The sequence below is a fragment of the Stegodyphus dumicola genome, chromosome 5 (genome assembly GCF_044657685.1).
Source record: "Stegodyphus dumicola isolate Sdum_Otavi_A_Nest chromosome 5, ASM4465768v1".
Classification (NCBI taxonomy): Eukaryota; Metazoa; Arthropoda; class Arachnida; order Araneae; family Eresidae; genus Stegodyphus; species Stegodyphus dumicola.
Window position 1 is genome coordinate 53,370,015 of NC_140772.1, and position 16,168 is coordinate 53,386,182.

The following is a 16,168-nucleotide window of genomic DNA, read 5'->3' on the forward strand; positions in this document are numbered from 1 at the left end:
ATTGCTCCATATCTATTTGTTTCCAAAACAATATCAATATCAGCTATATCAATAGTCAAGTTAATTTTTGGGTTTCTAATGAAAGCAAATCTAGGAGGTGGATCGGGTGGATTATTAGAATTAATTTAAAAAAATTGCCTTGCTTGGCTGAAACCATCTGTACTACTATCATAGTCACTACTGTCGCAGTCATCTAGAAAACTTCCACTATTTCCAGACTGATTTGCAGATATTTCGGATTCTGATTCCAAATCAAGAAATTAGCTCTTCTGAATCATCCATTATTTTATGATAAAGATGGTTTTCACTATTTGTATGTAAATGAAGTTATCAAATAATACATAAAATACATACTAAAAGCTAAACACTCAAAGATAAAGACTCGTGAAGTAATACAAGACTTGTGAGAAAGCCGGCCCTTTTAGACCAAACAACAGAATACATGTTGCAAACTAACATTTTTTAGACAACTACTGCCTCCTATACGGCTAGTTTGACATTAAAAATAGGAAAAAGTATGATCAAAACAGTGAAAGCGACAAAAGAAATCGGATTGCCCACATGCCGTACGAGAAAATCATTAAAGGTACAAAAACCGTGTCTGTACGGTGTGTGGGCTAAACAGGCAAGAGGTTAATGCATATGATAGCTTAGTTGCATTCAGAAGATAAGATTATAAACATTAGAAGTTTTTTAATTTTAATAAAGCTTTCTTATCTTTGATATTTTAATGGAGCCAAAATATTTGATGTTGAAATAAAAAATAGTTATGGCAGTCTTACAGAGTTGGAGTATTGGAGATATCCAAATAAATGAAATGTCCATTAAGTGAGTAATTATATATATTAAAATTTATTAAGTCTAATTTTAAAAAATACTTTAAAAGAAATTAAATTTCAAAAATGACAGTGGATTTGAATACATCTTAAGAGCTAAAACAAAGGTGAGTCGAGCCAGGCATTTATCTCACGAGAGCATTTAAAAAGCATGCCAGATTAATTACCAAAAATTAGAAATTTGTTTAAAAAAAAGGAAATTGTGATTGTCAACTTTGAAACACAACAAGAAGCACTGTTTTAAAACTTCATATTTAAAGTAACAAACTTTCTTAATAATATTTAAGGTAATTTAAAAATATTTTTTTATTACTGCTTTTATTCAGTATGCAATTTAGCCACCTGTCTGATCTCTGTTAATCATCATGAATAGCCATCTTCGTAGTCAGGGTGGCATCTTTGAGCTTGCATTTGATGCAATCTAGTGTCAACATAATAAGCAGCAGAATTTTTTAAATTTAAAATAATTAATAAAATGTAATATGCTTTAATTACACCGGGTTCGTACGGTCCTTAAGAGTCCTTAAAAGTCCTTAATTTTGGCCAAAATCAGTAGAAGGTCCTTAGTTTTAATCATCTGAAATTTCTCCCTGTTTTTATGACTGCCATTTTGAGTGTGAATTAGAATTTTGGAGAAATATTTTTGGCAATTCACTGACGTATATGGTTATCTTTTGAATGGGTTCATGGGTTATAATTTGTTTCTATTTCTAATATAAATGATGGGATACTCGAGTTTCTAAGCAAGAAGTGAAACATAACCATTTCGAAATTCATTTTTTTCTAATAAAGAGCTCTTAAACAACTTTTCGCTTTTGGGTTGTGAATTCTTTTATTAAATGGTTCTAAATTTGACAACTTGTCAAAATTTTGGTGATCACATTGGTAAATTTCATTGAAATAATGGTAATATATTAGAATTATATTTAAAAAATAACATTAAAATAAAACATTATTTTTCACTGTCATATTATGAAGTTTCATTTTGGCAACTTATTATGCAATATTTTAAATCTGGAAAATAAACAAGGTATATAGCTATAAAGCATAATTTACGAAACAGCTCTTAGTAAAAGCAAAATTAGTTATGTAATTAATTAAAATGTCTTTTTAATTTTTTCATAGTAAGCATTTTCCCCATGTAATTGTCTCAGATTATGCAAAATTTTCAGAATATGCATCAGTTTTCTCTATAAAATTAATTTTACACATTTTCCTTCCTTTTTTTTCAAAATATTTTTGGCTTTTTGCTATTACAGAATTGGTTGGGATAATTTTTCTTTAGTATTTTTGACATTGCAACATGGAGAGTTTAGAAGGATTTGAAGGCAAGATTTATAGACCCACGATTCTAGAAGATTCGAGAAATATGTGACAAAATGAAAAATGTCTCCATGGTATCAACATATCAACACGTAATGGATGCATTTTAGAGAAAGTTTGCGATGAATTTCTTACTTTTTGGAGAACGTCTGGAAGAACAATGGAAACATAATATTTGAATGTTTTACTCCTGATACTAGAATCTTTTTTCTTAACATGTTTATCTTCCCTTTATTTTCTCTACTTTTCACTAGGCAAAAGCATGGAAAATATCAAAAATGCTTCTAATCTTATCACTTGGGCAGGCATTACAGAAAGAGATTTTTTTATTAATAAAGAAATTGAAAACTTACAATTTAAAAGATTCATCTAATATGTCTTAAGTGCATCGTACCCAGAGCTGGTGCTATGCATTTTCCCACCTGATGCAATCTCTGTGTATCCTAAATTCTGCTGCCTTGTGCCCATCTAAATTCTGCTTCCAATGCCTGCTGTAAATTCTAAAAGTTTTGCCATTTCTAAATATTGTTGTTCTGTGTGTCACTAAATTCTAAAAATTCTGCCACACCAGCTCTGTAACCGGCCTTTACTATATATATTTCATATTTCTTCTGAATGTTCATATTAACTAAAGAAATCAAATTAGCCGCTTTTTCTGTACAATCTAAATGCATTTAGTGTTTTTTAGAATAACAGAAATCCTTAATTAAATCCAAAAATTCTAAAATTGAAAGGAAAAACGCTGAAGAAAGAAACCAAACACATAAAGAAAATTATTCTTCAAAGATATGTGCAGTTATTATGTAAATTACCCGATTGTTTATCATTTCAGCCTTTACTATAACTTCCCATTTCTATTTCCTCATATGATGGAGTTACTGAGCGAGATAATACAATTTAATTTTAATTTAATCTTTGACCACTAGTCCACATTTTTAGTTAGAATTTGACTGTTCTTGTTTAATTACGTCACCGTGAGCTGTAATTGATTTTGTTAGCATCAGAACTTGCCTTTATTCTTTGTCTGATATTGTAGTTACTTTCTGATACAGTGATAATTTGCTTCACATCTATCGGGGGGGGATAACTTTTACGAGATCAAGTAAATCCTCATAGGTACATTGTGGAGAGGAACTTTAAAGTATATTGGTTACAACCGCTGGAACTCTACACAAAGCTATGACATTAACTGCATTAAGCAGAGCTTGACTAACTTTCAACACTTGTCAACCGTGCCTACATCAGGCCTTTCAAGTTTGTTCCAATCAGCAGGTCTCTCTATAGACAAGCAGCAGAGGGACAACATTCAGTCTTTTGTTATGAATCATGCTGATTGTGATCTCACTTCTCATTTTAACCTATGCCGTTTGACATAAAATCTCCATACTATTTGCTAAACCTCTAGACTGACCAAGTATGTGGCAAAATGAAACTAAAAAAAAAAAAAAAAAAAAAAAAATCCACCATAAAACTAACTATTAGTGAAACGTAAATGTCACTTAGCTTCTTTTAAATATGTCCAACTATTATAAGTGTAAAATATTTAATTCTACTTGATAAACTGCATGAAGCTTATTTTATTCTCAAACTTATTAATAATTATGTTAGTTAATTCATGTTTAGTAATAATGCATAGTACTTATGGATCTATTTTATTTTTAGGATGGTATTACAAAACTGAAATTCAGGCATAGAATAATATTTTTAATTGAATTTATTCAGTTCCCATTTGCTCATAGGTCCTTAATTTTTTTCATTAATGGTCCTTAAAAGTCCTTAATTTCCGCGTGCAGAAATGTGTACGAACCCTGTTACAGGATTTCTTGTAATTCCTAAAAATGGATTAAGAATTTTGTGTTACAACCATCCTAGCTGAATCAAAGAGTTCGTTTAATAGTACAGTACGTCCGAGATCCAGACTCATTAGGATTTCGCGATTCCAGATTTGGCATTTTTCCGGATAATTAGATCATCAGTTTAAAACTTGTAAGATGGCATGCACAAATTATAAAACAAAAAATTTTAAATCATGATTTAAGAAATAGTGAAACATTTATTATCTAAAGGGTAACAAAATTTACAAAAGCTTAATATTTATTTGGGTACTATTCTGTTTTGAGGATCGTAAAAAAATTGCAGCAAAAATGTATGTGCAAAAGCGCCAAATCTAGCAAACGCACCCATTTAACAGCACGCCAAATCTAGCGTACGTGCTGATTTCAGATTGCCTAAGTTAATATAGTTCTATATTTCGTAAGACGCCATTGAAATACTAGATTAATTTTTAAATTCTTTTTTGATATCCTATGGATTTAACAATTTGGAAATTGCCCATGAATAAAAGTCTGCAATAGAATTTTGGGTAAAGTGCAGAATCACCCAATGCTTGTGTTTTTAAGAATTGCACTTACTCGGTATCCATGTACACATCGACTATTTTCACTTAAAAAGTAAAAGAAAATTGACAAAAATCCAATTGTTTTTACCCTTGTAAAAAGCAGCAAACAAATAAGTGGGCGGTTTTGCACTTTACCGAGAATTTTTTCATAGAAAAGGCATCATTCATAATAGAATATTATATTTGAACAACCAAAGAGTTGAAATTATGCTTTAGTGATAACTCGGTAGCGAAATAGTGATGCAGGCATCCATTCAGTTATGTTTAGCAATTTTTATGTAAATTATAATAATGATCTGAAATAGTTATTTATTCTTATGCTTCCATTCAGTCATGTTTAGCCTTTTTTATATGAATTATAATAATAAAAATGTATTATATGAAATTAACTTTTCATCTAAATTAAAACATCAATCTTGGATAGTTATTTACTATTATACTTCATTTCTTGCGTTAGGGTTGCCGCAATTATTTTTGGCAACACTGGCATCAACAATGTTTAGCGATTTTTTATGACCCTCAAAATCGAATAGTATACCTTTATTTGTTTACTTTATTAAAATTGTTCTGTTGTAATAATAGTAATTCCATAGTCCTATTGTTAGAGTTACAAAGTCCTGTAATTGCTGTGTTGGGAATTCTGTCCAACTTGTTATTCGAAATTTTTTCGTTTTCAGTAACTTACTTCTCTGTCACTTTCTTCACTTTCGGTAGTGATATTTTCTGCATTTAGAACCATACTAGAGATTTTGCCATCCGTTAATTTACTGACGTCCGTTTATTTATTATTAGACTTACGTCTATTTCTAGCACATGCTTAAGGCGTATCTGAGTGCTGAATAAATAAATTCACATGGTAAAAGTATATTTACAGGAACCCCTTGGCAAAAATTGGCGATTTTTGGCGGTACATGGATATTGAGTTTGTGCAATTCTTTGACTTGTTATTTTGGCTTTGTATACCTAAAATCACTGCTACACAAAGCCAAAATAACAAGTCAAGGAACTGCACAAACTCGGTATCCATGTATACATTGGCCTATTTTCACTTAAAAAAAAATCACAGAATTGCACAAACTAGGCATTGCACACTCCCTTGACTTTATCCATGTATACGTCGACCTATTTTCACTTAAAAAAAATCTGAGAATTGCACAAACTTGGCACAGTGTGCTCCCTTGACTTTATCCATGTGTACACATCAATATATTTCCACTTAAAAAGTCAAAGGAGCTCCCAATTCTAGTTAAAAGTATATTTATGGAACATTTAACTTGTTTCTTCATTTTTCTCTAAATTTTCCAAATCTTGTCTTCCTTAAATTCTGCCACCTGGTGTGGCCATATCAGCTCTGATGCTGGTTCTGGGTTTCTGTGAAAAACAAATCAGTTATTCTTAATTCAGATAGCTCTAAACGTAATCTTATCTTTTGGCCTATGATTATCATTTACAAAATCTGTTTTTAGTATATAGAAAGAAATTTTTGTTTGTTTTAAATCTGTAATTATTGCCAAGCATAATGTCAACATAAAAGGTTACCATACTCTTTGTTTATTAAATTACTAATATAAAAATTTTTTTTTGGCAATCGCTGCATGAGTCATTACTCAAGTTGTCATGTGTTGATAAACAGGCAGTGATGAAAGCAAAATATAATAAATAATGATTCCCCAGGTTAGCATCAAGGAGTAGTATTAGTAGGTATAAAATCAATAATGTGCTTATCTAGAATGTTTTGGTTTGAGATATATATGCCAAGCATATATGCAGCTACAGAGCCAAATCATTGATCACACAAATTTATGCTAAATTATTGTTTCTTCAGTAATGAAGTATTTATTTAGTGCCAAAGAGAAATTAAGAATAGGGACTCTCTACATGTTTTATTTATGGGGGAAAAACCAAATGCGCATACTTATAGCATTAAAAAAATTGTTGGTGGTTTTGAGGTCCGGATTTAAATCATTCCGGATATTGAAAGTCCAGATATTGGACTTGCACTGTATTAATTCTGAAAAGTTCTGCGATTTCACAGTATTATGTACATTTTTTTTCATTAAAATTTATTTTTAGAACCAGTGTATTAAAGTTGGTTTAAGTTTGCAATAATAAGATGTTCATGGATTGAACTTGTCCGAGGAATACCATGTTGTAGACATTCTGTCTCCTTTAATTTGAAGCTTAAAGTCATACTGCTCTTACTTTGCCATAACAAAATTTTCAGAGTATAATAGTTCAATGGGGACAATCCAATGGTTGTTTCTAGTTTGCATTAACAATAAATATAATTTAATCGATTTGAATACTAGTTTTCATATGCAAGGTTATGGGTTAGTGCGAAATGGTGAAATAAATGTGAGCATGCAACTCATCATAGCCAGATTCTTATTTAATTAAATTTAGGTACTTGCAGTTATGACCTAAAACACAAATTTTTTAGACATTTTAAATGATATCCACAGTTTTATGCCTCCATGTAAATATTAATTTGCTGAACAAAATTTGTTTTTCTCATTTTATTGGCAAGTTGTTTATTTTCCAATAAAAATTTCTTAATTTTTCAAATATATGTTATGTTATTTTTTCCTTGAAATTTTTTTTTTTTTTTTTTTTTTTTTTCAGTTTTAATGTATCATAAATTTTTAGCAATTATTTTTATGCTTTGAATTTTTCTTCAAATCTCTGATGAATTCAGTCAGGATAATGAAAAGTACCAAAAAATATCCTTTAAATATTTTTCTTTTGAAAACCTTAATTTACTTGTTTAATTTTTATGAATGCTTAAAGCTATGATTGCAAAGAATACAAATATGGTTATTTGAAACCATATAGGGGTGCATATTTACTTCTTTGCCTCAGGTGAGAAAATATCTGGGTACAAATATTCATTTTAGTGTAGAATATTTACAATTTTATTACATTAAAGTTTTTAAATATAATTTAAAATAGAGTGAGAAGGAACAGCAACAAGGAAATATTCTTTCACGACAAATCCTCTAAAAACCTACTATGGTAAAACAACACACCCTGCTTTTTTTTCCATTTCATTTTCATAAGCTTGATAATTATTAAACATACTAAAAATTTAAGACTACTGTTTTTTTTTTTTTTTTTTTTTTTTAACACTACTATTTAATGGAAGTTTTTCAAATTTAATTTATCATCAGATGCAAGTCATAACACTAGCTTTGTTTATTGTAAAGTGTAGCATCTGCATAATATTCTGGATATTAGCCTTAAAGGTCTTTAGTTTTGGTTTTATTCCATATTTATATATATTTGATTGTAATAACTAAAATTGGTACTTTTTAATTAAAATCATATTCATTGGCCTTTTTTTTCTTTTTTTTTTTCCATTTCATTTGTGGAGATAATTGTCTTCATAACTGTTGCTCGCACTATCATGTTTTCATCAATTCCTTTTTTTTTTTTTTAAATTTTAGTATGTTTAATAATTATCAAGTGAAATAGAAAAAAAAAGCAGGGTGTGTTGTTTTACCATGTTGTTTTTAGAAGATTTGTCGTGAAAGAATATTCGCTTGTTGCTGTTCCTTCTTGCTCTATTTTGAATTATATTGAGTCGAAGACAAAGGGGAGAAATAAACCAAAATGCACCCAAAGAATGTCAGAAATGTATCGTATGGCTTCTTTAACAAGAAGCCTTTATTGTTTCTTTAACAAGAAAGTATACAAAAATTTAAGTGTGTTAATTTTTTTTTTGTTTTTTGTTTTTGTTTTGACTGTATTACAGTAAAGTGAGTAATAATATTTTTTTCAAGTCTAATGAATAGTCACATATGGGTATATTTAAATTAAAAAAAATTTTTTTGGAGCTCTCAGAATTTTGAAATATTTTTGCTACTATAATGAGATTGCAGCAAGATAAAGTTATCAACGGCCTGAGAGTTTGTTACTAAACTAAAAATGTTAACTGTGTTTATAAAGGACTCATTTATTACATTTTTATAAGCCTGTATTTAAAACAAATATTTTTGTTTGTATTACATATTTATGGGATTTACTTTTTATTATTTCTTTAGGTCTTGGTTTTCGACCTTCTCCTCCTGACGAAAATATAGATAGCACCCTCATCTGGTTCAATGCGACCCGTAATGAAACTGTCAAGTATTGGGTTGACAATTTAAATGACTATTTGAGTTGTACGTATAAATTTTGTGCATTTTCTTTTAATTTTTTATTGTATTTATTTTAATAATAGAAGTTAGGGAAAATGTTTTTTTAAATGTTTGTTTTAATTATGTAGTTTTTTTTAATACTTGTGATGAGCTGGTGTATGTAATTAGTACAGTCATGTATTTGTTTGAATCTTCATATGATATAGTGTGAGGAAATTTTATGAGCTCACATTTCAAGAGATTAATATATTGAATAAAACTTACATTCAGTTTCACTTCCTTACAGAAGAATAGTGATTTGTCAGTTACCACAAATTTTTGTAAACTTTCCCATCATATGCATTCTGTTAAGTGATGTGTACTTATTTTTGCTATGTGAAAATTTGTTTAGTGACATCAAGAGCTATTTTAGTTACCGTTGTGTATATTTTATGAAAAATATCCTGACATGTACTTTAAAAATACTTTTGGCAAAGTATATTGTTGTAATTTAGATTAAATTAACATGCCAGATAATGATTATTGGACACAAGAAATAACCATTATATTTGTAAATTTTGCAGGACTAATTTTGAGGGCTGTAGTTAATGATTCTGTAGGATAATCATCGAAAATAGTCCTGCAAAATTTACGAATACAACACTAATTCTTGTTTGACTTATCCAATAATTTTGTTGTATTATTAATATTTAATGAAGCAGGACCTTAGTTGTTAATGCAATGGCCATGTATTAAAAGTTGCTGATTTTGAAATTGAGACACCATTGAATGAAAAAAATGTTACCTAACATTTTACATAAAGCTGTATTTGACAGAAATTAAAAGTTTTGAAAAGCAAAGTTTAAGGAGAAACGTGGTGATAAGTTCAATAGTTAATAATTATTAAATAGCTCACCTTAAATTTTCATAAACTTGTAATTACCTGGAAACACTTGACTTTTGACAATGATAAATAAGGATGCAAAATTAAATAAGAATTTATGCACTATCAGAATTTTTCAGATATTGAAATTTTCTTGAAACATCAAATTCAAGTCATCATCTTTTCTTTAAATATCTGTTGCCACAAACACAAGATAAAATTGAAAATACATAAGTAGTAAAAATGCAATGACAACACCACCTATAGAGAAGGATAAAATAAGCCGCAAAAATATTTTGAAACTTAACATCTCCTTCCCTGGGCTGAATTCTCAAGTTCAGGATGACTGATTAGGAAGACAACAGCATTTGGAAAATGGACGTTAATAAAGTCTAGTTGATCTTTTTACTTCAACAACTCTGAATAACTCTGTTTTTTCCAGGAAAAACTTTTATGATTCTTCCAAGATTCCATTCTAACGGAGGAAGAGAATCCTCTTTGAGATACACCAAGTCATTCGCTTAGATATTTTTTAGTCCACGTTTCCCGAAGTTGCAGTTGATTGAAATATTTTATTTTATTTTATTTATTTTATTTATTTATTTTTTTTTTTTTTTTGCCATCTTAACCAAAACTGATTAGGAAACTGCTGAATCAAATGCTATCTTGACTTAAATCAAAGAGACTTTGTTGGAGCTGTTTCAGGAAAGGACATTATTGGAGCACCTATTAAAAATGTCCTGGAGTTAAGATACACTTCAATCTGTATTACTATAGTGGTAATTTTCTCAAAAGTTAAAATATCTGACTTGCAAACTTTGAATAAATGTTACTTCACAGATTTGATTATAGCCCTCCCACAATCTGTTGTTAAATCTGAAATATTAATTTCCAGGACTCATGGAATAACTCAGAAGAAAAAAAGGTTAAACACATAGCCATTTAATATGATTCAAAGTAATCCCCATCAGACGTAATGCACGTCTGTGCTCGGCTGTAAATTTCGGAAAGAAGTTTTAAAGTCCTCTTTTGGAATCTCTTTAATAGTGACGTTACAGTTTTCTTGATGGCATCCTGAAATCTTGTTCCCTTCAGCGAATTTTTCAGCTTAGGAAACAGGGGAAGGTCTGTGGGTTCTAGGTCTGGAGAGTATGGTAGATGCTGCTTTTCAATGACACCATGCTGGGCTAAAAATCGCCTCACAGGCAATGCAATGTCTGGGTGAACATTGTCATGTAGCAGCAGCCAACTCCCTTTTTGTTCAAAATGAGGCCTCACACTACGAATTCGTTTTCGAAGTTGGTCAAGAACTTCTGTGTAGAACTGTCCGTTGATAGTCATGTTAGGAGGAAGAAATTCATGATGAATGAGTCTATCGCAATCGAAGAAAGCGATTAACATGACCTTGATTTTGGACTTTACAAATCGAAATTTTTTATGCTTTGGTGAACTTGGAGACCACCATTCGGAGCTTTGACGCTTGGTTTCAGGGTCATATTGATAACACCAAGACTCGTCTCCCATGACTATCCTATCCAGGAACGCAGGGTCAGCGTCAGCGGTGTCGATAAGTTCTCCACATGCGTCCAGTCTCAATTGCTTCTGTTCGTCCCTTAAATGGCGAGGAACGAATCTGGAACAAATCTTGCGTTTGCCTAGGTCTTGCTTCAAAATTCGCCGAACCGTCTTTTTGTCCATGTTGAATTCATTGGCGAGTACTCGTATAGTCAATCGACAATCACATTTCACAATATCACGAACTTTTTCAATTGCTTCCGCTGTGCGTACAGACTGCGGCCAACCTGTGTGTGGATCTTCGACGCTTTTGCGCCCGTCTCTAAAGCGTTTAAACCATTCAAAAGTTCTTGAGTGGGATAATGCTTCCTCGCCGTAAACTTGTTTTAACATTTCGTAGGTTTCTGCAGCTGTCTTGCCCAATTTGAAGCAAAATTTACTGTTAATTCTTTGCTCCATTTTCACTTCGACAATAGGAATTTAAGAGCTACGTTTTAATGCGTCTTTATACGAGAACCACTTACTTCAGAATGACGCCGATTGCACTGCACATGTGCAAGAAAACGCTCTTCAATATGCAATCATTAGCGCCATCTTCCGACTTTTCGTTCTCCTACAGTTACGTCAGTCCTGGAAATTAATAGCCGGACCTTGTACTTGCCCAAACCTTTGTTCACATATGGTCAGTTATATGTTGCATTAAGTAGAATAAGGAGTAGATATAATCTAAAAATCGTATTGGCTGTGGATTTAAAAGGATATATTACAAAAGTAGTTTATAAGGAGTTATTGTAACCATATTAAAGGAAGCAATATTCTTATTAAATACATATATAGTTAAATAAAGATAGAAAAATATTTTTAAGATGAGTACTATAAAATCCCATTCTCAGGAGGGGTAGCTCCACTGCTACTACTACTAATTATTTACCTTATTCCCTGCTAGCCACTATTCTGCAACCAGTACAATAAATCTCTCGTTTTATTTGTCCGGCAGTCCACACTCCATTAATTATTTATAAAATTTGTGTTGTGTTAAACAGGGTTCATATGGTCTTTAAGAGTCCTTAATTAAAAGTCCTTAGGTTTTTTGGAATCGATTTTTGGTCCTTAAAAGTCCTTAATTTTAATTGTCTGAAATTTCTGTCTGTTTTTACGATTACCATTTCGAGTATGAATTAGCATTTTGGAGGAATATTTTTGATGATTTACAGACAAATATGGTTATCTTTTGATTCGTTTCATGGGTTATAATCTGTTCCTATTTCTAATATAAATGGTGAGATACTTGAGTTTCTGAGCAAGACGTAAAACATAAGCATTTCGAAATCATTTCATTTTTTCTAATGAAGAGCTCTTAAACAACTTTTTGCTTTTAGGGATGTGAATTCTTTTATTAAACAGTTCTAAATTTAATGACTGACAAACATTTGGCGATTTTAAGATGAGTTTCTGTAGAAAATTTTTTATTCCGAGATCTGGGAATTTGTCGACGATTTTTTTAAAACATTGTAACATCATTGATAAATGTCATAATGGCAAAAATAATGGCAGTATATTGAAATTTTTTAAAAATAACATTAAAATAAAAGGTTTTTATTTTTTGCTGTCATATTATATAAAGTTCCATTTTAACCATTTATTATATAATATTTTGAATCTGAAAAATAAACAAAGTATAATGCTATGCACAATTTATGAAACAGTTCTTAACAAAAAGAAAATAGCTATGCAATTAATTAAAAATGTCTTTTAAATTTTTTTTACAGTAAGAGTTTTTCCCATGTAATTGACAGAGAGTATGCATTATTTTTGTCTGTAAAATTAATTTTACACTTTTTCCCCTGTTTTTCCCCAAAATATTTCTGGCTTTTTGCTGTTACAGAATTGGTAGGAGTAATTTTTCTTTAGGATTTTAAACATTGCAGCTTGGAAAGTTTAGAAGGATTTGAAGGCAAGATTTATAGACCCACAATTCTAGAATTTTCACAATTTCCAGAAAAATGTCACAAAATAAAAAATGTCCCCATGATATTAACATGTTATGGATGTATTTTACAGAACGTTTGCGAAGAATTTCTTAATGTTTGGAGAACATCTGGAATAACAATGAAAACATAATATTTGAATGTTTTACTTCTGATGATAATAAAATATTTTTCCTAACATGTTTATCTTCCCTTTATTTTCTCTACTTTTCACTAGACACAAGCATGGAAAATGCCAAAAATGCTTTGAAACTTATTACATGGACAGGCATTAGATAAAGGAATTTTGTTATTAATAAAGAAATTGAAAACTGACAATTTCAAAGATATCTAATATATGCCTTAATGTATCATACTCAGGGCTAGAGCTAAGCATTTTCCCAACTGATGCAATCTCTGTGTATTCTAAATTCTGCTGCTTAGTGCTTTTCTAAATTTTCCTTCTAATGCCTGCTCTAAATTCTAAAAGTTCCCATTTCTAGATTTTGTTGCTTGGTGTGTCACTAAACTAAAAATTCTGCCACGCCAACTCTGTAACTGGCTCTTACCATATATATTTCATATTTCTTCTGAACTACTAAATAAAATTAGCAGCTTTTTCTATACATTCTAAATGCATTTAGTTTATTTAGAATAACAGACATCTTTTAATTACTAATTTAATTCTCATTTTAACCTATGCTTCTTGATATAAAATCTACCTGCCATTTGTTAAACCTTTAGATTGAGAATGTATGTGACAAAATGAGACATTTAAAAAAAAAAAAAAAAAAAAAAAAAAAAAAATCAACATAAAGCTAACTGTTAGTAAAACGAAAATAAAATGTCACTTATCTTCTTTCAAATATGTATATTATAAGTGTAAAATATTTAATGCTCTTTGATAAATTTCGAAGTTTATTTATTTTCAAACTTATTAACAATAATGTGAATTAATTTATGTTTAATAATAATGCAGCCTACTTATGGATCTATTTTATTTTTAGGATGGTGTTGCAAAAGTGAAATTCAGGCATAGATAATATTTTTAATTGAAATTATTCAGCTCCCATTTGCTCATAGATCCTTAATTTTTTTCATTAATGGTCCTTAAAAGTACTTGATTTCCATGTTCAGAAATGTGTACGCACCCTGTCTGTAATATAAGGATAATTTGCTTCAGAAAGTTGTGTAACAATATGGGAAAAAAATTGAGTCTTTTTCAGTGTGGTTGTTGAATGTGTCAACTGAATAGTACGTTTTAGCTACATTTTTCATGTTTATTGCACTGTATGCAAATATGTTAAAAGTGTCTTATTTTTTCCCCCTGTTAGTGTATAAAACACATGATACTGGAAATCTAGTTCAGACCTGCAGGGACGGACAAATGGCTTCCAGTGAAAAAGTATGTCATGTTCCAATTTTAACTGGTAAAGAACAAAGTTGTTCACCTGAAAGGCAGTTTGGATATCCTGAAGGAAAACCATGTGTTCTCATCAAATTAAATAGGGTAATTATTAAAAAAAATTTGCATGATTAAAACACACTGTAATAAACTTGTTTAAGTCTTTAAAATAAGCAAATATTAAACTATGTATTCATTTTGAATGAAATTTCCATGTTAAGATAGAGGCTTTGAAAATAATACAAGGTAGTGTTTCTGACTTTTTGGCAGAGATCAGAAATGCCCTGCGAGATCGTGTGACTTCACGCCTTGCAGCACACCTTGCAACGGACCTACCAGTGGCCGGATGATAAAGTAACAGAACCTTAGTAGTTGACCTGATTTTCACATCAGGGACAAATAGGGTGCTGCATGGGCAGTTTTATGGTTTTTCAATATGTAACATGGATAAGATCCAGTTTTCCTTAGAAAGCTCTAGGCAGATGGTCTTCGCATGCTTTGCTATAAACAAACCAAACCAAACCAAATCGGATGTTTACACGAACAAACTACAAACGCTTCCTGAACTAAAGAGAGAAGTTTAACAGACCATTGGTGAGATTGATATTGAAGTTTGTGAAAGGGTAATCATGAATTTCACTGACACAGTAACTGCCTGCTGAAAAAATGAAGGTGGATCTATATCAAATATTGTTAAGTATTAAATCGGAATATAGAATAAAAAACATTTTTGAGTTTTTATATTGCTTTGGCTGATTTAGCGCATTTTTAAAATGTGCAGAATTTATGAGACATTATTTTTACATTACATTATTTTTATATATGTAAAATTCTATGCATTATATACACTCTTTTGCAAGAAAATCCTCTCTTTTGAAAGAATAGATTTTTCTCGAAATGTAGCAGTGCAAATAGAAGTTACTATTTTTAGAATGCAGAAGGGTGCTAATTTAATCTTTTACATATTCTTTATTTTTCTTATATATATATATATCCACTTTGTCACTTGGCTCGGTGAGCTCAGTTTCATTGTTTTTATATGTTTGTAAATTGTGCATTTTTTGCTTTAAAAATGATCGAATTATGTTGTACCTATCTTCTGGTTAAGGTTTTTATGTCTATTGTTAACTTGCATGCAATAATTGTGGAATTATCAACGATTTGAAATTTTTTAAAGTGCAGCTAACCCTCATTACTTCCTTGTACGAAGAAAAAAGGAAGTGTTGTAATCGGGAAAAGTTTCAGGCATCATATTTCAACGCAAATTTCCATTTTCACTGCTATCGAATACAATTTAACAATGTTTTTGTGTGACGTCTGTACGTGAGAACAGAATAAAGGACTCTTTTCCCCCCAAAAAAATTGTAAAACTAGTTTAAAATGAATTCTGAAGAGAATTTTTTGTGCCGTCTGTGAGTATGTACGTATCTCGCATAACTCGAAAGCAATAGCTTCAAAACGTTGAAATTTTATATATAGGACTGCTATAACATGTAGATGTGCACCTTGTATTTTGGTTGTAATCGGCCGCAGCAAAAAGTATATAAATTATATATATCCACTCTGTTACCCGGTTCAGTGATCTCAGTTTTTTTACTCTTATATGTTTGTAAATTGTACATTTTTTGCTTTAAAAATGATTGAATTATGTTTTTATCTTCCGGTTAAGGTTTTTATGCCTTTAGTAAATCTGTGTGCAATATTTTTAGAATTATCAACAATTTTA

The 16,168-nt window shown here is 30.4% G+C and overlaps 1 protein-coding gene across 2 annotated transcripts in view; it reads left to right on the forward strand.

Annotated features, from left to right (window-relative positions):
* Positions 1–16,168, forward strand: part of LOC118187405 (sodium/potassium-transporting ATPase subunit beta-2-like) — a 44,587-nt gene that overhangs the window by 6,401 nt on the left and 22,018 nt on the right. For both annotated transcript variants that reach the window (XM_035357623.2, XM_035357622.2), the window contains exons 3-4: positions 8,598–8,717; positions 14,372–14,547. In XM_035357623.2, the coding sequence (XP_035213514.1) occupies positions 8,598–8,717; positions 14,372–14,547 (296 nt within the window). The remainder of the gene's footprint in view (positions 1–8,597; positions 8,718–14,371; positions 14,548–16,168) is intronic.